General features: G+C 47.3%; 9 protein-coding genes and 1 long non-coding RNA gene across 12 annotated transcripts; 5 read left to right on the top strand and 5 right to left on the bottom strand.

Moving 5' to 3' along the window:
• Positions 1-5: 5 nt before the first annotated feature.
• On the top strand, positions 6-4,712 carry LOC136186097 (cilia- and flagella-associated protein 337-like). 2 transcript variants are annotated; one of them, XM_065973331.1, is made up of 19 exons: positions 6-391; positions 449-541; positions 596-649; positions 704-813; positions 863-1,019; positions 1,077-1,173; positions 1,226-1,426; positions 1,485-1,561; positions 1,634-1,755; positions 1,801-1,865; positions 1,914-1,978; positions 2,037-2,126; positions 2,176-2,310; positions 2,363-3,169; positions 3,217-3,438; positions 3,492-3,798; positions 3,856-4,000; positions 4,048-4,206; positions 4,282-4,712. In XM_065973331.1, the coding sequence occupies exons 1-19, from the start codon at positions 179-181 to the stop codon at positions 4,622-4,624; spliced, it is 3,462 nt and encodes a 1,153-aa protein (XP_065829403.1). In that variant the 5' UTR covers positions 6-178; the 3' UTR covers positions 4,625-4,712. The 2 variants fall into 2 exon arrangements, with proteins under 2 accessions (XP_065829403.1, XP_065829404.1); XM_065973332.1 differs by having other exon boundaries at positions 2,037-2,120.
• On the bottom strand, positions 4,622-5,405 carry LOC136186175 (dynactin subunit 3-like). The gene is made up of 4 exons (XM_065973438.1): positions 5,289-5,405; positions 5,151-5,235; positions 4,936-5,106; positions 4,622-4,878 (listed from the first exon to the last, which is right to left on the bottom strand). Exons 1-4 carry the CDS (start codon positions 5,394-5,396, stop codon positions 4,688-4,690), a joined length of 555 nt encoding a protein of 184 aa, XP_065829510.1. The 5' UTR covers positions 5,397-5,405; the 3' UTR covers positions 4,622-4,687.
• On the top strand, positions 5,360-7,449 carry LOC136186167 (E3 ubiquitin-protein ligase CCNB1IP1-like). Its single transcript, XM_065973429.1, has 12 exons — positions 5,360-5,574; positions 5,627-5,642; positions 5,702-5,767; positions 5,862-5,935; positions 5,989-6,063; positions 6,120-6,234; positions 6,304-6,324; positions 6,378-6,469; positions 6,528-6,550; positions 6,608-6,723; positions 6,772-6,834; positions 6,889-7,449. The coding sequence occupies exons 1-12, from the start codon at positions 5,512-5,514 to the stop codon at positions 7,068-7,070; spliced, it is 906 nt and encodes a 301-aa protein (XP_065829501.1). The 5' UTR covers positions 5,360-5,511; the 3' UTR covers positions 7,071-7,449.
• Positions 7,083-8,564, bottom strand: LOC136186151 (glutamine synthetase-like). Its single transcript, XM_065973409.1, has 3 exons — positions 7,910-8,564; positions 7,775-7,851; positions 7,083-7,612 (listed from the first exon to the last, which is right to left on the bottom strand). The coding sequence occupies exons 1-3, from the start codon at positions 8,495-8,497 to the stop codon at positions 7,198-7,200; spliced, it is 1,080 nt and encodes a 359-aa protein (XP_065829481.1). The 5' UTR covers positions 8,498-8,564; the 3' UTR covers positions 7,083-7,197.
• A 20-nt stretch (positions 8,565-8,584) lies between these two features.
• On the top strand, positions 8,585-9,869 carry LOC136186152 (glutamine synthetase-like). The gene is made up of 2 exons (XM_065973410.1): positions 8,585-9,223; positions 9,274-9,869. Exons 1-2 carry the CDS (start codon positions 8,633-8,635, stop codon positions 9,757-9,759), a joined length of 1,077 nt encoding a protein of 358 aa, XP_065829482.1. The 5' UTR covers positions 8,585-8,632; the 3' UTR covers positions 9,760-9,869.
• A 122-nt stretch (positions 9,870-9,991) lies between these two features.
• LOC136186188 (uncharacterized) lies at positions 9,992-13,459 on the top strand. 2 transcript variants are annotated; one of them, XR_010669698.1, is made up of 3 exons: positions 9,992-10,283; positions 10,342-10,504; positions 11,061-13,459. It is a non-coding gene; the product is annotated as an uncharacterized lncRNA (long non-coding RNA). The 2 variants fall into 2 exon arrangements; XR_010669699.1 differs by lacking the exon at positions 11,061-13,459 and adding an exon at positions 10,656-11,054.
• LOC136186146 (uncharacterized) lies at positions 10,576-13,921 on the bottom strand. Its single transcript, XM_065973403.1, has 17 exons — positions 13,802-13,921; positions 13,609-13,754; positions 13,398-13,558; positions 13,216-13,340; positions 13,054-13,166; positions 12,812-13,002; positions 12,691-12,762; positions 12,514-12,637; positions 12,170-12,446; positions 11,968-12,121; positions 11,758-11,918; positions 11,581-11,705; positions 11,416-11,528; positions 11,169-11,359; positions 11,053-11,124; positions 10,868-10,991; positions 10,576-10,796 (listed from the first exon to the last, which is right to left on the bottom strand). The coding sequence occupies exons 1-9, from the start codon at positions 13,867-13,869 to the stop codon at positions 12,295-12,297; spliced, it is 1,152 nt and encodes a 383-aa protein (XP_065829475.1). The 5' UTR covers positions 13,870-13,921; the 3' UTR covers positions 10,576-10,796; positions 10,868-10,991; positions 11,053-11,124; positions 11,169-11,359; positions 11,416-11,528; positions 11,581-11,705; positions 11,758-11,918; positions 11,968-12,121; positions 12,170-12,294.
• Positions 13,826-15,939, bottom strand: LOC136186148 (uncharacterized). Its single transcript, XM_065973406.1, has 10 exons — positions 15,610-15,939; positions 15,463-15,545; positions 15,271-15,413; positions 15,054-15,214; positions 14,870-14,994; positions 14,704-14,816; positions 14,462-14,652; positions 14,341-14,412; positions 14,166-14,289; positions 13,826-14,105 (listed from the first exon to the last, which is right to left on the bottom strand). Exons 2-10 carry the CDS (start codon positions 15,519-15,521, stop codon positions 13,951-13,953), a joined length of 1,143 nt encoding a protein of 380 aa, XP_065829478.1. The 5' UTR covers positions 15,522-15,545; positions 15,610-15,939; the 3' UTR covers positions 13,826-13,950.
• Positions 15,342-16,883, top strand: LOC136186150 (uncharacterized). Its single transcript, XM_065973408.1, has 3 exons — positions 15,342-16,052; positions 16,105-16,449; positions 16,497-16,883. The coding sequence occupies exons 1-3, from the start codon at positions 15,596-15,598 to the stop codon at positions 16,796-16,798; spliced, it is 1,104 nt and encodes a 367-aa protein (XP_065829480.1). The 5' UTR covers positions 15,342-15,595; the 3' UTR covers positions 16,799-16,883.
• On the bottom strand, positions 16,839-18,007 carry LOC136186162 (uncharacterized). The gene has a single exon (XM_065973422.1). It carries the CDS (start codon positions 17,926-17,928, stop codon positions 16,930-16,932), a length of 999 nt encoding a protein of 332 aa, XP_065829494.1. The 5' UTR covers positions 17,929-18,007; the 3' UTR covers positions 16,839-16,929.
• Between the last annotated feature and the right edge of the window lie 724 nt (positions 18,008-18,731).

Below are 18,731 nucleotides of genomic sequence, written 5' to 3' on the forward strand. Positions count from 1 at the left end.
CAACTGGATGTTCCAAAAACGGCGCATGGAAGCGTGACAGTCGGTCCCCCGTGCGCAGAAATGTTGAATTTTGACTGGGTAGACGCGCAAACGTTCGCTATCGATCGATCGGCATCGGCATCCATCAAGGGGTCATTCTACGTCACAAAGGGCCCCCGTAGGTCTTGGCAACGCGAAAATGGAGTCGCGAAAGTCGACTCCCATCTCGGCGGCGTCTCTGGACGCTCTCGCCAAGCGGCGATTATCGATGGCGAGTCGGGGGCCGGGACGAGGTCAACACGAGGCGCTTGCGACGGCCAGATCCGTCATCGAGATCATGGAATCCGATGGCATGAAACTGGAAGACTCGATCAATCTTTCGCATCTCGTTCGACTAATGAAAATATTTAATGTGGGCGTGGGCGTGGCGTGGGGCGTGGTCTTTGACTTTCTGCATATCTGCGCGCAGGAGGCTGATGAAAATGGTAGTGACGGTTTGGATATTGACGAATTTAGAAATGCTTTTGGGGAAATTCTTGGCAAGGGAAAAGATGCACATGAAGTGAAAAAAAAAATACAGACACCAATTACTCTTATCAGTAATAATATTTTCTAGATGAATATTTTGTTCATGAAAATTGACACCAATTGTGATGGAACGATCGATTGGGTGAGCACAATAGATGCTTTTAATTAATTAATTAATTTGTTTATTTATTGGCAGGATGAGTTGTGTACATACATGTTGCTTGAATATCAGGAGAAACATGAAATGGGCAGCGAGACGAATCTTCCCTTTCCTAGACCATTGAAACTAATCAGCCTAATCAATAGGTATGTATATACTTTATTTATTTTTTATTTATCTCTTATTTCCTTTTAGTCTTCACAGGGACGCGATTATGAGCGTGTGTTGGCTGCAGACGATTCGTTCCAACGAGAACAAGACGCCGACTCGAGAAGGTCGTTACGTGACAGTCGGTCGCGACGGCATCATTTCCTTCTGGACGAACGAGATGAAAATGCAGAAGAGTCTCACGGTCAGTTCACGCAAAATTCAAAAAATCAAAAACCAAAAAATGGATATGTAACATTAGCTCGACTATCCCAAGCCGAAATTCATGTGGGTAACCGATTGTTTGGCGTTGAATAATGCCAACAAAATAGCAGTGGCGACGACAGACAGCGACATCTGTAAGTGTATTGAATACATTGGCTTTTCTCTAATGGAGAGACGGTTCTTGAGGTTTTTATGACTTGTCTGCTGGCCACTGTGAACGACGATATCATATCTGTAGCCTTCCTAATGCCGTTCAGCACATGGACTATTGGATTGATCCAGTCAAGTCGAATCATAGTATATTGGTGTTTGGTGACTCGGGTGGGAACGTTGGCGTCTTTCGCTTCTATCAAGCGACGTTGGGACTTTTTGCTATTAAAAAGCAAGGTTCATTAATTAGTTAAGTAGAGAAAACATATGTTGAAAAGGGACTTTTATAATTTAGATGTTTGCATTCGGATTCCGTTTGCTGAATTGCTCACCGGAAAACGATCGATACTTTGCACTGCTGATTTGTACGAGGTAAGGGAGAGAAAAGCCCCCCCCCCCCCCCCCCCCCCCTTGAGGTAAATTTGATAAAAAATCTCTATTGAGAATGTTCACGGCGATTGGTCGAAAAAAGTGAACTACTGTCGAAATCTTGACGCTTTCTTGTCGTGCTCTTGGGACTCCGATTCGGCGCTCGTTCTTGGTCACATGGACGGGAGAAACGACAGGTACGAAGAGCATCACCCAAACCGAGGTTCTTAGTATCATTTTAGAACGTTATTTCGAGTAGCAAAGGGGGTGAGTTCGTTTGACTATTCGGAAGAATGGAATTGCATAGGTAAAGCGCTGGACGAAATTATTAGGAAATAAAATTGCGTCTCCGTAGTCACTGGTGGCGTCGATCGATTAATTCGAGTTTGGAGTCCCTATGTATCTCACAAACCCACCGCGGTATGGTATGCATTTTCGTCTCTGAAATAATTTTTTATTGACTTTTTTGTCGCGGCAGGTATTGAAGGGTCACAATGCGGCTATATTTCAGGTGATAATATGCGACAGAACCCTTCAATTGTACACTCTTTCAAAAGACAAAGTATATGTGTGTTTTTTTTTGTTCTTTTGCCTCTCTTGACTCTCTCGCGCTCAAGGTGCTCAAAGTGTGGGACCTGCGCGATCACTCCTGCATTCAAACGATCACCCGACTCCAATCTCTCGGTCATGGTCCTCTCACAACGGCCTTTCTAGACGGATCGAATCACACGCTATTTATGGCCGCAAATCAGGTAAAATCAATATTTTTTGGGGGGGTCTCTTGAATTTTCTTTTTATCGCCAGTTAGGCGTCCTTGATATGGGCGATCACGACCAGTCGGACGCGATAGCGACGAGCCACGAAAAACCGATATGCGCCGCTCTCTTCAACGCGAATTTCGGTCAAGTGGTGAGCGGCTGCGCCGACTCGACCGTTCGCGTGTGGGATCTCGAAACGGGCGAGAAAGTGATGCAATTCGGTCGAGCGCACGGCAACGCCGAAATCACGGCAATGGCGTTCGATCCGACCGAACGACGACTCGTCACCGGCGCTCGCGACGGCACCGTCAAAATGTGGAACTTCAATAACGGCGCTTGTCTCGGCGTCATCGACTCGCTCGATTCGACCGAGATAACGGGTATCGTTTGCCCGTCGGATCGCATCTGCACGGCCGGATGGGGTTGTCGCATCGTCGTTCACGGGGACCTTCGCGGCACCGACGAGGAAATTCCGTCGCGAGCGTGGCGCGGGCGACACGTCGAGGATATACTCTGCATGGACTACTGCGCGCCGAATTTGGTCGCTACCGGCTCCTATAACGGCGATATACTCGTCTGGGGTTTGGACAATGAGAACGTCTATTGTCATTTTAATAGGAGGGAGAATATCTGTAAGACGATTATGAAGGGAATGACGGCGCGCGAGTTCAAGTTGAAGTCGGTCACGGCGCGACGCTCTTTGGCCGCTGGTGCGGGTATCGGCGGCGACGGCGACGGCGGCGACGAGACAAAGAAAAGTCGTACTTCGGTGACTCGGTTGCCGTCTCTCGTCGAAAACGACGACGACAACAAACGCTTGGGGAACGACAGAGATGATCGTGCCGTCGAGAAGGTGACGATGACTTTTATGTTCTTGGATTTTTTTCTCTCTCTCTACAGCTCGTTTTTTTGAAATGTCGCGAGAATGATGCGCAGACGGCGACGCTCGTTGCGTCGGGCGGCGGCGGATGGATTTATTTTTGGAGCGTTTTCGGCGGCGGCGTTCTCGGCGAATTCATCGCGCTTCATCGCTGGGCGTCCGATTTTAATTCGATCTACGCCTTGGCCACGGATCCGACCAATACGATTTTCTTCACCGGCTGCACTCAAGGCTACGTCAAAGTACGTATGGCACACAGGTTCAAATCCGAGATCTAATTATCGTGTATATATAGATATGGGATATTTCTACTTATTGTCTTGACCCTCGTTATCATAAAGTGGGACTAAAGACTCGCGATTCGTTGCCGATGTACAGACGTTTGATTGAGTCGAAGCAGCGGAATAATCTCCGGCTTGAAATTCTCGTCAAGCGTCCGGCGACTCAATCGGCTCAATATGCGATGCCGCCGCATCTGGCGTCGTGGCGTGCTCATCTTCACGCCATCAATTCTATCGACTTTATTCCGGAAAAGGATCTCGTACTGACAGCGTCGTCCGATTGCTCTATTCGGCTTTGGACTGTCTGTGGAAGATACGTCGGTGCGACGTCTTCTTTATATCTATTATAGTCCGCTCTCTATTTGATTGTCTCTGCAGGAACCTTTGGCCAGAAAACCGCCTGGGTTCTTCCTCATCCTTCGAAACAGGGCGAATCGCCTCAGCATTTGCCGAAAGATGTTTTACGCGTTGCTTCACAGGCGACGGTGAAAACGACTTTAGGGACTTTGCAATCAAAGTGGAAGTATGCTGATAGGATGCTAGTATAGGGGAATTGTTCTCGTGTTTTAGACTCGCTCGAAGTTTGTTTGCGACGTTTCATCTCATTCGACGCACTAGGCAGGAATCAGCTGCTGCTCGTTTCAAAAGCGGCGCACACTTGACCACTCTTACTGAAATCGATTTGGAAAAGAGCGACATACTCGGCAAATCGTACAAAAGAAAAATCAGGTGAATGTCCAAAGGAATTGCGACAATTAACAACGAAGCCAGTTTTTTTCTCTCTCTCTCTCTCTCCTTTTTCAGACATCGTTGTCCGCCTGCACCGCCGCGAATTTGGCACGATCGTAGCAATCAATATTTCATCTATCCGTGTCTGAAATGCCACGATTTAGTCGACGTCCATAGCCGATTTAAAATGCTCAGTCAAAGTCGTCGATCATCACTGCGCCAAGGCGAAGCAGTGCGATTTGAAAACCCGTGGAAATTGTCGGTCAGCGAGCCGCCGCCGCCGCCACAAGAGGCATCCGCCAAGGGAGGAGGAGTATTCAGTCTAGTCAAGGCGCTACAGCTGAGAAGTAAGCTCAAAGCTTGGCAGCACCAAAAGAGTCACATGATACCAAAAGTGGCGACAGTATCGAAAAAATAAAAACAGGCGACAAACTATAACTTTATTCGATATTATCATCAAGAGAAAGCAACTCTAACTACTCTAACGATATTGTTCCTCGTAGTGCTGAAGAAGTCGGTCCCACTGATCGAGCTGGTGAGAAACGGTCGATACGAAATTGTTATAAGTCTTCAATAGGTCCGCGAGTTCTTTTGAGATTGCTTCCGCGCCGTCTTGCTGTTCCACGTGCGCGTGCATTAGGGGTTGAAGGCGATCGGACAGCTGAGGCAAGCCTAGATATCATATGCATCCTCTAATCTATAGGACTGTATCCCTTATTGCTTTATTACTCTTTAGCGTTTTTGGATCGAGTGTGTCTTTGAGGCTCTCTACTTGCATTAGGAGATTTGCTGTTCGCTTTACTTGGGTCTCGCTGGCTGCTATTAGCTCGGTCTTGATTTTTGGTGTCAATGCGACGGTCTTCTCCAATTGGGGATTGAGGTAGGTTTTCAGCTCGTTTTCTATATCGAGAATATTGTATTTTCTCTTATTGTCTAATGCTTACGTTTAGAAAAGAACTGCGTTATGTGCTCCTTTGTTGCCGTTGCGCGATGCAGTTCGACTGCTATCTTGGATAGCACGGCAGCGCACTGGAAGACCCCCGTACAACGCGAGTTCCTCAAAGGAGGCCCCACTTTCTAACCGATTCAGCGTCTTTTTCGCCTTGATGCGATTTGCCCACTGCTTCTTCTAGGTCGCGAATTCGCTTTTCGAGAGGCGATAGATCGGGTTTGTGTACGACGGCAGCCATGTCTATGTGTGTCTCCCGGATTAAGAAATCGTCGCTTGCGCACGTTTTGAAAGAGAAGTCATTGCTACTTGCGTAGGCTTTTTTGAATTGACTTTGGGAGTGAATTCGGCATAACATGGACGTCGATCTCTTATGCAATTCCAAAAAATGCCGGAAAAGACTCGGAAAATACGCATGGGTAAGCCGAACTCCTTCGAACGATCCAAAAACGATTTTTCCGTTTCAATCAGGTCACCTCTTGCTCACGTATTATTAGAAAATGCTCCAAATAGCCTTCTGGCGTTCGACAAATAAATTTCCTCTAGACATATTCTGTGATGAGGACGGAACGAGGGAGTTTAGCAAATCAGCGACACCCGTGTGTCCCGCATGTGAGAAAAATGAATAATCTTACACTTCGAGAGAGAGAGAGAGAGACCACTAATTAATTAATTCAATATTAATTAATTAATTAATTATCAATAGGCGAAACGGCACTGAGCGGTCAGCAACAAGACATAGTGAGAGTCGATATTGAGCCCAGTGACCAATACAAATCGGTAGACGAGAAGATTATTTAATTTTCAAAATGGCATTTTTGACTGTGCTTTAGATGGTATTGGCTGGCCAAAGGCCGGAAGTAGTCATGGAAATCTGTTCCAGGGCTATATCATTTTGGTCATATCAAGTGAGTTCTTATACTTCTCCAGTAAGAATTTGCATGATAGCGTTTTGTTCTCTGAGGCTTGCTATGAACGGACGTATCAGGAATACGTTAGCAGTCACGCCAAGGAGAAGTGTGCCCAGTTGAAGCAACATTATGAGCAAGCTCTTTCTCGTTCGCAGTCCGAGCTGCAATGTACACTGATTTATTATTATTATTATTATCATGTACACGCGTGTGATATTGATTTATTTGCTGTTTTAGCTTTGAAGCAGCAGTTGCTTGGTTGGTTTGTGTCGTCACTGGAAGAGGCGAGGGCTTGATAGACGCGTTTTTAGGTGTGAAGAAAGAAAACGATGAGGAGAAGAAAAGGTACAGTGATATTTCGGAAAAATTGCTCGAAAGAAATAGGCAGTATCAAAAGCTTCAAGTAAGTGACAAAAAATCACGGGTCGTATAGAAGTTTTCTTTGTTTTTCCTAACCAAAGGCAATGTATGATAACCTCAGGAGGTGATATCCGCGTTTGAAGAGTCTAAGGTTAGTTGACGTCGTCCGTCTCTTTCATAGACGAGCCATTACACCCGGTTCGTTTGGTCACGATGAGCCGCGAGTAAGTGCAAGGCAACGGCCACCCGTGACAACGCCATTTGACATGCCACTTGGAGTACAATCAAGAGCCACAAGTACTGCATTATGAGCCCAATGAAAAAGGACTTGGAATTAAATTTCAGATCCTACCGAAGTGGAGACTTTATTCAGTGAGACTGAGAACGCATCGTCATTGGCTGTTTCTGGTAAGAGATTTTAATGCGTTCACGTACTCGTATGACCTGCTTTTTGCTCTCTAGAACCATTATTTGCTTTACAGAATCCCGCTAAGATAAAGAAAGTGGCTTCGAAGCGCGAGATTATTCGCAATCCTCTCGCTGAACGAATGGGAGACGAGCATTATTCGCTACGAACCCCTCCACCGCCCGTCATGGGCCATCCTGTCATGGGCCATCCTGTCATGCCACCTCGTAAGATGTAACAAACAAAAGAACGCGGTGAAAATCTTCACTATATTTATATTATAAAAAATCGAATCAATAACATTAAAGTGTTGATAGACATTAGTGGGAGAGATAAAACGAAAAAAACCAAATTTATTTCTCAAGTCAATCTTCATCTAAAATTGTCGTCCTGACGATGCGTTCAGTAACAAGATAGGGATCGCAATTGCTTGCCGGTCTCCTATCTTCAAGATAGCCACAACCCTCTTGGGCAACATGCCGAGGAATTCGTATGCTGGCACTTCGATCGGCAATTCCGCTTGAAAACGTCTTTATATCGGCCGTCTCGTGTCGTCCAGTCAAACGTCTTGCGTTGTCCTGACCGCCTTTGGGATCATAGACGCGTATGTGATCTTTGTGACGTCCTTGGAGACGCTCAATGGCACTTTCAATGTGCTTTAGACCTCCTGATTCTCTCATAGATATGGTGCTGTAATTGGTGTGAGCTCCAGCGCCGTTCCAATCGCCGCAAATTGGCTTGGGATCAAAACTGACAACAATACCAAAATCCTCCGCCACCCTAGCCGAAAAAAAAAGACAAAGAGAGGTAAGCTTGGGCTCGAGGCACGTGATTATCACCAAGGGCAACTAGACAAAGGTCACTAATTCCAAGAAAGAATAGAACCCTAACCCGCGCGCTTTTTTATGACGAAAACAAAAGGGCCACTCCCCATTTCCTAACCTTAGCAGAATATATCTTGCCATCCACAACTGATCCCCCATGTCGATTCCCTCGCACGGCCCCACCTGAAACTCCCACTAAAACCGCAACGACAATGAATAGTGCATGAATTATGCATGGAAGCCACGTCCTTGCCTGCGAAGGCATGACTTCCGCATTCGTCCCAGCGATCTTGATCCCCGCATAGAGACAGGCCCGATAATGCGCCTCAACGACATCGCGCCCGTAAATGCGTCCCGTTCCCACGCCGCAATAGTAGGGTCCCTGCGGACCGGGAAATCCCCCTTCCGGCCAGCCAAGCGGCGTTTTAGCGTCCGCTTCGAATAGCGTGTACTCCTGCTCGATGCCGAACCACGGCGTCGCGTCGGCGATCGTCGTCGTCGACATCGTTCGACGACACGAACGTCGATGATTGGTTCGCGTTGGTTCGTGCGCGGCGTTTTCCGTTTCGCATAGCGCTAGTCGGTTTTTTAGACCGTTCTCGGCGTTGTCGTGACGAAATGGATCGTCGAAGAGTGCGACGGGACGTAGATAGACGTCGCTGTCTGATCCCGACGACTGTCCGGTCGACGAACCGTCGAAATTCCACACGGGTAAGTCGTCGGGCGTTTTCGGGACGAAATCGAGCGTTCGCGTTTTTGATCGAACGCTCTCGCCGCTGCCGTCGATCCAGATGTACATGCATCGAATTTTCGCCACGTCACGCTCGCTTCGGCTGCCCATTTTTGCCCCAGAACAAGGAACTAATGTAAACCACGCTACATCCACGTGCGTCGTCGCTTCACGTGATCACATTTACGTGCGCTCCTTTGTACGTGTAGCTCATTGCATTGCATCAGCTCGTCGGAGAAAGGTCGTATGGCGACTTTGAGTGGCAAAGCGACTCTCAGTCGTTACATGGACTTGCCGCAAGGCGAACGCGTCCAAGTTCTCTACACGTGGATCGACGGAACGGGCGAGGGTCTTCGAAGCAAAACGAAAACGCTCGAAACCGAACCGAAATCGGCGTCCGATTGTCCTATATGGAACTTCGACGGCTCGTCGACGGGACAGAGTTCGGGCGACGACAGCGACGTTTATCTTCATCCGGTCGCGCTTTTCAGGGATCCCTTTCGACGCGGCAACAACAAAATCGTCTTGTGCGAAACGTTGACGAAAGATCATCAACCGACCGAGTCGAACAAACGTCGTTCGTGCGCCGAAACGATGCGAAAAGTCGTCGATCAACATCCGTGGTTCGGCATCGAGCAAGAATACGCGCTTTACGACGGCGATGGCTATCCGCTTGGTTGGCCCAAAAAAGGCTATCCGGGTCCCCAGGGGCCTTACTATTGCGGCGTTGGCACGGGGAAGGTCTATGGGCGGGACGTCGTCGAAGCGCACTATCGTTGCTGTCTCTTTGCCGGTGTCAAAATTGCGGGGACCAATGCGGAAGTGATGCCATCTCAGGTGTGAATTCTCCGAGAATTAATATCTTTAATTTATTGATTTTTCTTTAGTGGGAATTTCAAGTTGGTCCGTGTGAAGGCATCGACATGGGTGATCACCTGTGGGTCGCTCGATACATTCTCCATCGCGTTGCCGAGGATTTTGGCATCGTCGTCAGTTTGGATCCGAAACCCATTCCTGGCGATTGGAATGGATCGGGTGCGCACTGTAATTTCAGCACGGAAGTAATGAGGAAAGAAGGCGGCATAAATCACATTCACACCGCCATCAAAAAGCTTGAAAAATGCCACGCCGATCACATCATCATGTACGACCCAAAGGGAGGAAAGGACAACGAAAGACGATTGACTGGCCATCACGAAACGTCGAGCATTCACGATTTTTCCTACGGCGTCGCAAATCGCGGAGCCAGCATCCGAATACCGCGTCAGGTCGACGAAGAGGGTAAGGGATACTTCGAGGATCGACGTCCAGCGAGTAACTGTGATCCGTATTCGGTCACGGAAAGATTGGTAAAAACTGTATGTCTGTCGTAAAGTTAGGCAGATGAGCAGTGCTCTTGTTGAACTGAGCTCACATTATATTCATTGAGACGTAGAGCTACACTGTAAGTTCTCTACTTTTTTTTTCGTTCTTGTGCACATTGCGGACAGTACCATCTCCCCTTCGGTTTCTCCTTCAGTCCGACGCACTGGAAATGGAACCATTCGATAGGACACTCGCGATTGTCGCATCCGATCATCTCCCCGTACGACACTTGATGGCATAGGCAATAGGTCGGTTCGTTCGGATCGACGGGCATATCGAGCGCTGCCATGTCGACGCCGTCCGACATGAGACTCGTTGCGGCGCTCGTCATCGCTACTGCGCCTGCGTCCTTCTTCTTTTTCTTCTTTCGCGGCGTGCTCGCGCTCTCGCCTTCTTGTTTCTTTCGTCGGCGCTTCTTCGCCGCTTCGCCGACGGGCGAATTCGATTCGGCGGCGCCGTCGGGATCGCGCAGATCGGCCTGAAAGCGTTCCAAGTCCGTATCGAGTCGTCGTATGTGCCGATCGACCATTTCGTAAGTTCGCGACGCCAACGTCACTTTCTCGTCGGCACTCTCTTCGATTTTCTTATAGAGGTCGTGGATTTTCTTTAGCTGTTCGCGGCGTTCGTCCGCCGTGAGCGTGCCGGCGTCTTGCGCCTCCAATTGCGTCGCCATTCGCTCGATTTCGTTCTCCATCGTCTCGTTCTCTTCGTCCAGTTCGCCGATGCGCGTCAGGACGCGCTGCATTTCGAACGGTAGGTTTTCGATGCTTTCCAAGTAGTGCTCCAAGTACAGAGACGCCGACATCGTTTGAACGCGCGAAGAGTGGGGGGCCCCTTGGGATTTTTCTTTATATCAACCAACCTCCCGCGCAAAAATACAAAACGTTTTCCCCTCAGAGTCTAGTCTTGCATTCCTTGTTGCACGGCTTCGGACAATCGTCCATAAGTTGAGTGAGACCATTTCTATTGAAATACCAGTTGCCCAGCGATTCCCCATACGTTGTATTTTTTATGGTCACGCCTTCGTAAGGAAGACCGAAATTTCCTAAAAATAGATTATTTATTTATTTATTTATTTATTTATTTATACGAGTAAGACCCAATTTTAGCTTGCACCTGTATGGTCAAGACAAGAGGGTCCAAACAGACCGTCTCCCTTTGGCGAACTTGTGATATTCATCATAGTTGTTCTCATATGATTTCCGTAGTATTCCACGTAGCGAATAACGTCAGGTATATACTACAGTAGAGGGGCCAAATCATTGACGGCTTTTGCATGGTTCTCTCTCTCTCTCCTCTACCTTTTTAGGACAGCCAAGCTGAACAAATAGTTGATTAGAGTCATATTGGTTTTCTATGACATAAAGTGGAATCTACGCAAATTTAGCTATTATTTTGATAATGGGGTTCTGTTTGCCTCAATGTATGGATAGAGGAAGGCGATATTGGCTGGCCCGCACCAGTAGGGTTTATCTGGATTCGCTTTAGTGCACTTCGCCTGTGTAAAGCTGTGATAGAGATCATAGATTGAACTATTGCGCGGCGGCTGTTCTTCGTTTTTGAGCCAGAGATAATACTCAGCAATGCCCTCTGGAAAGAACAAGCCTCCTAATTAAAAATGTTATTTAGTGAGAATGTTGAGGAGAGGGCGAGAAGTGTAGTACCAATAGGGGCAGATTTTACGGTAGCCCAGTATAAAGTAGTTGCAAAGTAGTCTGCATGTTCAAAAGCGCCTATGCCGCCAGCCGATCCGCCCGATATGAGAACAGTTTGAGATCTAAAAGCCGAAATAGATTTGGAAGCACTTTAACAATGTGTGCTCCTTTTACTGGTTCAAGTTGGTGGTGTTTAGTAGATCAGATATAACCGTTTCAATTGTTAGATGTCCTGCAAAGAACAAGTTCCATTCATTGGGACTCGTCCTTTGTCCGGTGTGCAAATCCCCGCAACAGTACTTCGCGCGCAGAGTTATGACAAAGACGGCATAGCTACACTATTGACTCTACCGGAATAAAGACGTGGTTCCACGAGTAGAAGTCTTTGTTGGCTGTAGAATTGGTAGAAAAAATTCCCGGGCCGTTCGTTTGCGACGACCAGTTTTTTGATGAGCCAAGATGGCCGTGGGATCGTTCTGTGCAACTTTCTTCTCGGTTACAGTAGCCGCCACCTTGAAGTTGAACTTGAGTAAAGAGGGGGGCCTTTTAGGAAACCCAAACCTTCGAGGTAGATAGCCCACGAAGTTTGTTGCTTCCAGCACGATAGTAGTATCCTGACGGTGAACCGTCGAGACAGCGAGCTCCGTGGGCGACTGACTGTTCATTAGTGAAGAGGTGCAGATCTAAGCTTGTTGAGCTAGAGCTCCTAACAGCTCTAAAACGATTGATGTGAAGTGTATGTACATTCGATTGTAATACGTACGTAGCAAGGATTGAGACGATGCAGTAAGCAAGGAGAGTCACCATTTTTAGTTTTCCCTTGCCTTGGGACCTTCTTTATATCAACCTCCCTCTCCCCCACTCGCGCAAAAGTATAAAACGTTTTCTTCAAAATCTAGTCTTGCATTCCTTGTTGCACGGCTTCGGACAATCATCCATGAGTTGAGTGAGACCTTTTCTATTGAAATACCAGTCGCCCAGCGATTCCCCATACGTTGTATTTTTTATGGTAACGCCTTCGTAAGGAAGACCGAAATTTCCTAAAAATCGATTATTTATTTATTTATTTATTTATTTACACGAAGAAGACCCAATTTGAGCTTGCACCTGTATGGTCAAGACAAGAGGGTCCAAACAGACCGTCTCCCTTTGGCGAACGTGTGATATTCATCATAGTTGCTCTCATGTGATCTCCGTAGTATTCAATGTAGCGAATAGCGTCAGGTGTATTCTGTAACAGAGAAAGAAAATTATTGAAAGCTCGTGCATGATTTTCTCCTGTACCTGTTTTGGACAGCCAAGCTGAACAAATAGCTGATTAGAGTCATACTGATTTTCTATGACATAAAGTGAAGTCTACGCAAATTTAGCTATTACAGTATTTTGATAATGGGGTTTTGTTTGCCTCAATGTATGGATAGAGGAAGGCGATATTGGCCGGCCCGCACCAGTAGGGTTTATCTGGATTCGCCTTGGTACACTTCTCCTCTGTAAAACTGCGATAGAGATCATAGATTGAACTATTGCGCGGTGGCTGCTCTTCGTTTTTGACCCAGAAAGAATAGCCAGAAACGTTCTCTGGAAAGAACAAGCCTCCTAATGGCAGTAAAAATGTTATTTGGTGAAAATATAGAGGAGAAGGCGAACCAATAGGGGCAGATTTTACGGTAGCCCAGTGTAAAGTAGTTGCAAAGTAGTCTGCATGTTCAAAAGCGCCTATGCCTCCAGCTGATTCACCCGATACGAGAATAGTTTGAGATCTAAGAAAGCCGAAATAGATTTGAAAAACAATAGATGTGTTCCTCTTACTGATTCAAATTGGTCATGTTTAGTAGATCAGATATAATCGTTTCGATTGTTAGATGCCCGGCAAAGAACAAGTTCCATTCATTGGGACTCGTCCTTTGCCCGGTATGGAAATCCCCGCCACAGTACTGCACGCAGAGTTACTGTATGACAAAGACGCGGTATAGCTACTCTAAAAAGTTTACCGGAATAAAGACGTGGTTCCACGAGTAAAAGTCTTTGTTGCCTGTGGAATCGGTCGAAAGAATTCCCTCGCCGTTCGTTTGTGACGGCCAGTTTTTCGACGAGCCACGAGGGCCGTGGGATCGAGATGTGCAGCTGCTTTCTCGGTCACAGAAACCACCACCTTTAGAATTGAGTAGAGAGGCGCGACAGTGTAGGAATACCCAGACAGACCTTGAAGAAAAATAGCCCACGAAGTCTTGTTGCTTCCAGCACGATAGTAGTATCCTGACGGCGAACCGTCGAGACAGCGAGCTCCGTGGGCGACCGACTGTTCATTAGTGAAGAGGTGCAGATCTAAGCTTGTTGAGCTAACGACTCTAAAACGATTTTGGTGGTGAGGAATAGAGTAGACTGTAATACGTACGTAGCAAGGATTGAGACGATGCAGTAAGCGAAAAGAGTCACCATTTTTAGTATCACTATGCAAATCATATCAATATCAACATTAGGAGGTCACGGAACAGAACAGCGTGCAGGAACACCAGGGAACACACATGTATTAGCTAGCTGTGTTCACCCCAAGTCGCATTTTGCATTGCATGGGAGTGTGCAGTTCTTCATGAGCTGAGTATACGTCGTGCCTTCCCTTTTGTAATACCAGTCACCTAAGGATTCTCCATACGTGATGTTGTTGATTGTGATGCCCTCATAAGGCACGAGGAAATTTTCTAATACACGTTCACGTGCTTGGATTTTAAAGTGACGTTTTTTTACCATACTGTACATACCAACATGAGCGATGCATGAGGGTGCAAATAATCCGTCGTTTTTTGTTGAGTTAAGAACTTCATCCAGAGAATCCCTCATCAGCTTCCCGTAATATTCGACATAGTGAACAACGTCGCTTGTTTTCTGGAATCCGAGTTAAAAGGTTTAGGAATTTCGTAGTAGTTAATTTTGCACCTCGCTTGGGCAACCTTGCTCAGTGAATAACTGCCACGAGTCGTATTGATTTTCAATGACATATAATGGTGTCTGCAAGAGACAGTATCAAAACGATACCATGTTTTTATTTTCTAATTGCCTTTATGTATGGGTAGAGAAAGGGTATGTTTGCTGGTCCGCACATGTACGCTTTTCCCGGATTAGCCTTGGTGCAGGCCTGTTGAGTAAAACTATCATAAAGAAGATAGATAGAATTTGAGCGCGGGAGAGCCGGTTCTTTCTTGAGCCATTCATTATAGTTCATAGCACCGATTGGAGTAAACCATCCTCCTGGAGAGAGGAACCATTGTTTGCAATAATAAAGAAATTAAATTTGCTTGCCAATAGGAGCAGATTTGACGGTCGCTTTAGTAAGAAGAGATGCCAAGTAGTCGGCGTGTTCAAAAGCGCCTATTCCTCCAGCAGATTCTCCAGTTAGAAGAACCTGTTTTGCTCTATTTAAATATAGTTAGGAAATAGAGAAAACGTTGACTCTTTCTTTCTCTACTGTTCTAAATTGCTCGTGTTCATTAGATCCGAAAGGACGGCTTTGATCGTCAAATGTCCAGAAAAGTACATCTTCCAATCGTTGGGTTTGCTTCTCTGACCGCTGTGCAAATCACCGCAGCAATACTGCCAAGTAAGCAAGTGCTGAGCGTAAATAAATAGTGGGTGTACGAGCTTTTCTTTACCGGTATATAAATGTGATTCCACGAGTAGAAATCTTTGTTACCCGTCGAGCTAATTGTGAGTAGGCCCGGAGCTGTCATAGTCGGTTTCCAGCCCTTTGAAGAGCCCAAGTTTGTTCTAGTCCTATCCGTGCAGCTGTCTAAATCAGCGCAATAGCCGCCTCCTAGAACATTGCATAATCGAGAGCTCATTGACGAGTTTCACTTTCGGCTCTCTTACCTTCTAAAAATATGACCCATGCCGTTTTGTTTGATCCTGCTTTGTAATAGTAGCCCGATGGGGTGCCGTCCAGACAGCGGGCCCCGTGCAGAACACTCTGCTCTTTGGAGAAGAGACGCAATTGGAGGTCGGCTGCTTCAGGCCTTAATAAAGAACTCGAGCACCTTTAGAATTGTTTATTTCTATGCATACACAATTGCAAGTGTCCCTGTGACGCAGCATGCGAGAAGGAAGAGGCCAAAGTTTGACATCGCTAGAGTTGACGTCACAAGACCCTATCACGTGAAACTGAGTCATTCATCTGGACGCTATTGTTCTCATCGTCATGCTTTGCACTACCTTTGTATTTTTGGCAATTGTCGCCGTTGGACAGACTCAGGTTCAACCGTGTCGTCCAACGGGATCAGCTGTAGAGGGACCGTACTACAAACCTGGTCAGCCAAACAGAGAATTTTTCTGCACAGGAGATCCCGCATTTTACTCAAAGGAAGCGACGAAGCTCGTTGTGTCCGGTCGAGTATTAGACTATGAATCAGAATGTCGTTTCGTTGTCCCCGGAGCGAAGGTCGAAGTGTGGCAAGCGAGTTCGACAGGTTACTACGAGGACAAAAGTCTTTGCCGCAGTACGTTGTACGCGGACGATGCTGGTCGATACAAGTTCACTACGGTGCATCCTGGACGATACCGCCTTGGACGCGGATTTCGTCCAGCCCACATCCATTTCAAAGTTTCAGATACCGAGGGGCGCTATGTCAAGTTGACAACTCAGTTATACTTTGAAGGTCTCTTCTTGGTATTTTGTGGTTTTTGGTCTCTACTTCCTTTTGTGTCTAGGCGATCCCTACTTGTTTCCCAATGATGCCTGTCCTGGCTGCAGTTCGGGAGATCGGACGCTAATTGTCACGAGAGAATCGCTTGAAGCGGATGTGAATGGTTCCAAGTGGTTTAGCGGGGAGTTCAACGTTGTCCTTCGTCGGACAAGTTCGTGGAAATTGCCTCCACAGCCAACGTGTCCAATCCCAACAACACCTCCGCCCTTTGTGTCGTCTGCGGCTCCGACGACATCAATTCCGACGTCTTCGGTTCCTATTGAACCGGTTGAACCTCGAACGCCATTGGGTTCAGATTGTCCAGGAGACGATACCGTTACCGCCACTTCTATTAGCATATTTGACTACGGTGAGTGTTTTCCTAATAGTTATGCTGAAAAAAAGAATTTCTCTCAGTTTTGAAGGTGAAAGTGAAAAGGAAAGCTAATTCTACACTCGCTCCGGTGAAAATTTTAAACGTTCACAAGATTCCCACATCGCTCATGGAAAGCTTCAAAGATGACGATATGGTCGACGTGACTTGCCCAGATGACTGTGAAATATGCGGTTCAGCAATGAAGCCGAAAACGACGCTGTATTTATTGGGTCTGAAGAAAGATCTTCACCCATCTGGTGACAAGATAAGTCTGGGTCGTAAATCAATAATTTGCCCACGTTCTATCTGCAAAAAGGTTATCAGGAAAACCTTTGTCATATGATTGAAACCGAGGTTATGTTGAATTTTCTCCTGCTCTACTGTTTCTGTTTCTTTTCTTGCATTTAGCATATATTCTATTAACGTGACATACGTGGAACATGCAAACGAAGCTAAAAGGTAGGTAACTGTATACTAGAGGTCATTTCTTCCACTCTTTTGCTGGGCTTTTTTCGCCTTTCTCGTCTTCTCATATCTCTCCTCCGCCCCGTCAATCTGCCCAAGCTTCCCCGACTGATAATCAGTGAAAGCCTGCTGAATTTCTTCCCACGTATTCATCACAAAGGGGCCGTGCCAAGCGACCGGCTCACCAATTGGTTCACCAGCAAGCAGCAGAACCCGGCACTCCTCATCGGCTCCAGCGGACACAGTAAACGCAGTGCCGTCACCCATCGTTCCCACCTGACCCATCTTCGCAGGTCGTCGTTCCTTCCCGAGAAATCCCGCCCCTCGCCACACGTAAGCAAATCCCTTATAACTTGCCGGAATTGGTTGAGTGAATGAACTTCCTGGCGACAGGTGCACGTCCAGATAAAGAATCGGAATACGCGTTTCTATTGTCGCCGACACGCCCAGCGATTCGCCGGCAATTACTTTCACCGTCACGCCGTCGGCCTTGGCAACGGGAATCCGCTCTGGGGGCGTGTCCTGATAGCGAGGCTTCCTCATTTTATCCTTCTTCGGTAAATTAACCCACAGTTGAAAGCCCTCCATTCGACCGCCTTTTTCCAAGAGTTCGTCCGTTGGCATTTCGCTGTGAACGACTCCGGAGCCGGCAGTCATCCACTGAACCCATCCGGGTGTGAGCACGCCCGAATTCCCCGCACTATCCTGGTGTTTCATACCACCGTCGATTATGTACGTCACCGTTTCGAAGCCGCGGTGGGGATGATCGGGAGCGCCGACCGCTTGTCCGGGACCGTATTCGACTGGACCCATGTGATCGAGCATGAGGAAGGGATCGACGTTGCGAATGCGACCGCCGATGGGACGGCGGACGAGAAATCCGCCGCCTTCGCGTTGCTGGTGGGACGTTTCGAAGGCGACGACTGCTCGATCGACCAACGGTGCCGTGCTCATCTTTGCAAGAAGCAGAAACGATGCGACGCTAAGTCCAAGTCGAATTCGAAGCATCAACTGTACTGCGCTTGCAGTAACACCTTCTTATAGGCTACGCCCTCTGTTTTTCGACTCACTATGACTGAGGATGAGTCACGAGGAATCACCAAGGAAGGAAGTCTGCTAATTTTAACCGTCTAACGCACGCAGCGCCAGTCACGTTCTCGGAGAAGGGAGAGAGCCTTTCGCTGCGCGTCCAAGGGAAGAATGCGAGCTCAAAGCACCCAGTTTCTTTCCCTCAGGTAATCACGCACGTTTTTCATAGGTAATCGGCGCTGCTCAGGCGAATTGACTGATTTTTCTTGCCTCCTCCTAGGCCAACTGTTTCTCTCACTAAAGCACTGCCGTATCGATACGCAAGCATTGCGTAACAGGTAAGAAACTCAAAGAGATCGAGTCTCATCGCAGATACCTTCGTTTTCTTGCAGGATTATAGATAACGCGGTCTTCTGCTGAAGAGAAATTAACTGGACGAAGAGGCTTTTTTGGCTATGATGACTAAGTAGTCTCTACGTAGAGCGGGTGCATGTGTAGTTAGGCGCATAACATGATTCGCACGCCCTGCTGCTCCCCTGACGCGTGCTAGGTAGGTAAGAGGTTAGCTTAGGTTAGTTTAGGACACCGGCGGGGTGGTGCACCCCGCGTGCGCTGCCGCCGTCATGGAGGAGAGGGTAGGGTATAGAAATTTTATTTCAATAAAAATGAAAAAATGAACAGGCTTTCCCCTCTTCTTCCGCGGGCAGTTTTTGTTAACGGGGTCTTGCCCAGGACCCCGGAGCAGTTTTTCATGACGGGGTCATGCTCAGGACCCCAACGCC

Source organism: Oscarella lobularis, chromosome 4, assembly GCF_947507565.1.
Source record: "Oscarella lobularis chromosome 4, ooOscLobu1.1, whole genome shotgun sequence".
Taxonomy (NCBI): Eukaryota; Metazoa; Porifera; class Homoscleromorpha; order Homosclerophorida; family Oscarellidae; genus Oscarella; species Oscarella lobularis.

Bases quoted from the DNA above. Each gene is read 5' to 3' on its own strand.
- LOC136186097 (XM_065973331.1), top strand. From the start codon at position 179: ATGGAGTCGCGAAAGTCGACTCCCATCTCGGCGGCGTCTCTGGACGCT. The intron at 1,979-2,036 runs GTATGGTATGCA...TTGTCGCGGCAG, and splicing joins TATCTCACAAACCCACCGCG to GTATTGAAGGGTCACAATGC. The intron at 3,170-3,216 runs GTGACGATGACT...CTCTCTCTACAG, and splicing joins ATGATCGTGCCGTCGAGAAG to CTCGTTTTTTTGAAATGTCG.
- LOC136186175 (XM_065973438.1), bottom strand. From the start codon at position 5,396: ATGGCTGCCGTCGTACACAAACCCGATCTATCGCCTCTCGAAAAGCGA. The intron at 5,107-5,150 runs GTAAGCATTAGA...TTCTCGATATAG, and splicing joins AACGCAGTTCTTTTCTAAAC to AAAACGAGCTGAAAACCTAC. The intron at 4,879-4,935 runs GTAATAAAGCAA...TATGATATCTAG, and splicing joins CGATCCAAAAACGCTAAAGA to GCTTGCCTCAGCTGTCCGAT.
- LOC136186167 (XM_065973429.1), top strand. From the start codon at position 5,512: ATGGACGTCGATCTCTTATGCAATTCCAAAAAATGCCGGAAAAGACTC. The intron at 5,936-5,988 runs GTAGACGAGAAG...ACTGTGCTTTAG, and splicing joins CCAGTGACCAATACAAATCG to ATGGTATTGGCTGGCCAAAG. The intron at 6,835-6,888 runs GTAAGAGATTTT...TTTGCTCTCTAG, and splicing joins ATCGTCATTGGCTGTTTCTG to AACCATTATTTGCTTTACAG.
- LOC136186151 (XM_065973409.1), bottom strand. From the start codon at position 8,497: ATGGGCAGCCGAAGCGAGCGTGACGTGGCGAAAATTCGATGCATGTAC. The intron at 7,852-7,909 runs GCAAGGACGTGG...TTGCGGTTTTAG, and splicing joins CGGAAGTCATGCCTTCGCAG to TGGGAGTTTCAGGTGGGGCC. The intron at 7,613-7,774 runs GTTAGGAAATGG...TTTTTCGGCTAG, and splicing joins GCAAGATATATTCTGCTAAG to GGTGGCGGAGGATTTTGGTA.
- LOC136186152 (XM_065973410.1), top strand. From the start codon at position 8,633: ATGGCGACTTTGAGTGGCAAAGCGACTCTCAGTCGTTACATGGACTTG. The intron at 9,224-9,273 runs GTGTGAATTCTC...ATTTTTCTTTAG, and splicing joins CGGAAGTGATGCCATCTCAG to TGGGAATTTCAAGTTGGTCC.
- LOC136186146 (XM_065973403.1), bottom strand. From the start codon at position 13,869: ATGATTTGCATAGTGATACTAAAAATGGTGACTCTTTTCGCTTACTGC. The intron at 13,341-13,397 runs GTAAACTTTTTA...CTCTGCGTGCAG, and splicing joins GGAACCACGTCTTTATTCCG to TACTGTGGCGGGGATTTCCA. The intron at 13,167-13,215 runs GTAAGAGGAACA...CGGCTTTCTTAG, and splicing joins AACATGACCAATTTGAATCA to ATCTCAAACTATTCTCGTAT.
- LOC136186148 (XM_065973406.1), bottom strand. From the start codon at position 15,521: ATGTCAAACTTTGGCCTCTTCCTTCTCGCATGCTGCGTCACAGGGACA. The intron at 15,215-15,270 runs GTAAGAGAGCCG...GCAATGTTCTAG, and splicing joins ATGGGTCATATTTTTAGAAG to GAGGCGGCTATTGCGCTGAT. The intron at 14,653-14,703 runs GCAAGCAAATTT...TCCTCTCTCCAG, and splicing joins CGTCAAATCTGCTCCTATTG to GAGGATGGTTTACTCCAATC.
- LOC136186150 (XM_065973408.1), top strand. From the start codon at position 15,596: ATGCTTTGCACTACCTTTGTATTTTTGGCAATTGTCGCCGTTGGACAG. The intron at 16,053-16,104 runs GTCTCTTCTTGG...TTTTGTGTCTAG, and splicing joins AACTCAGTTATACTTTGAAG to GCGATCCCTACTTGTTTCCC. The intron at 16,450-16,496 runs GTGAGTGTTTTC...AATTTCTCTCAG, and splicing joins TATTAGCATATTTGACTACG to TTTTGAAGGTGAAAGTGAAA.
- LOC136186162 (XM_065973422.1), bottom strand. From the start codon at position 17,928: ATGCTTCGAATTCGACTTGGACTTAGCGTCGCATCGTTTCTGCTTCTT.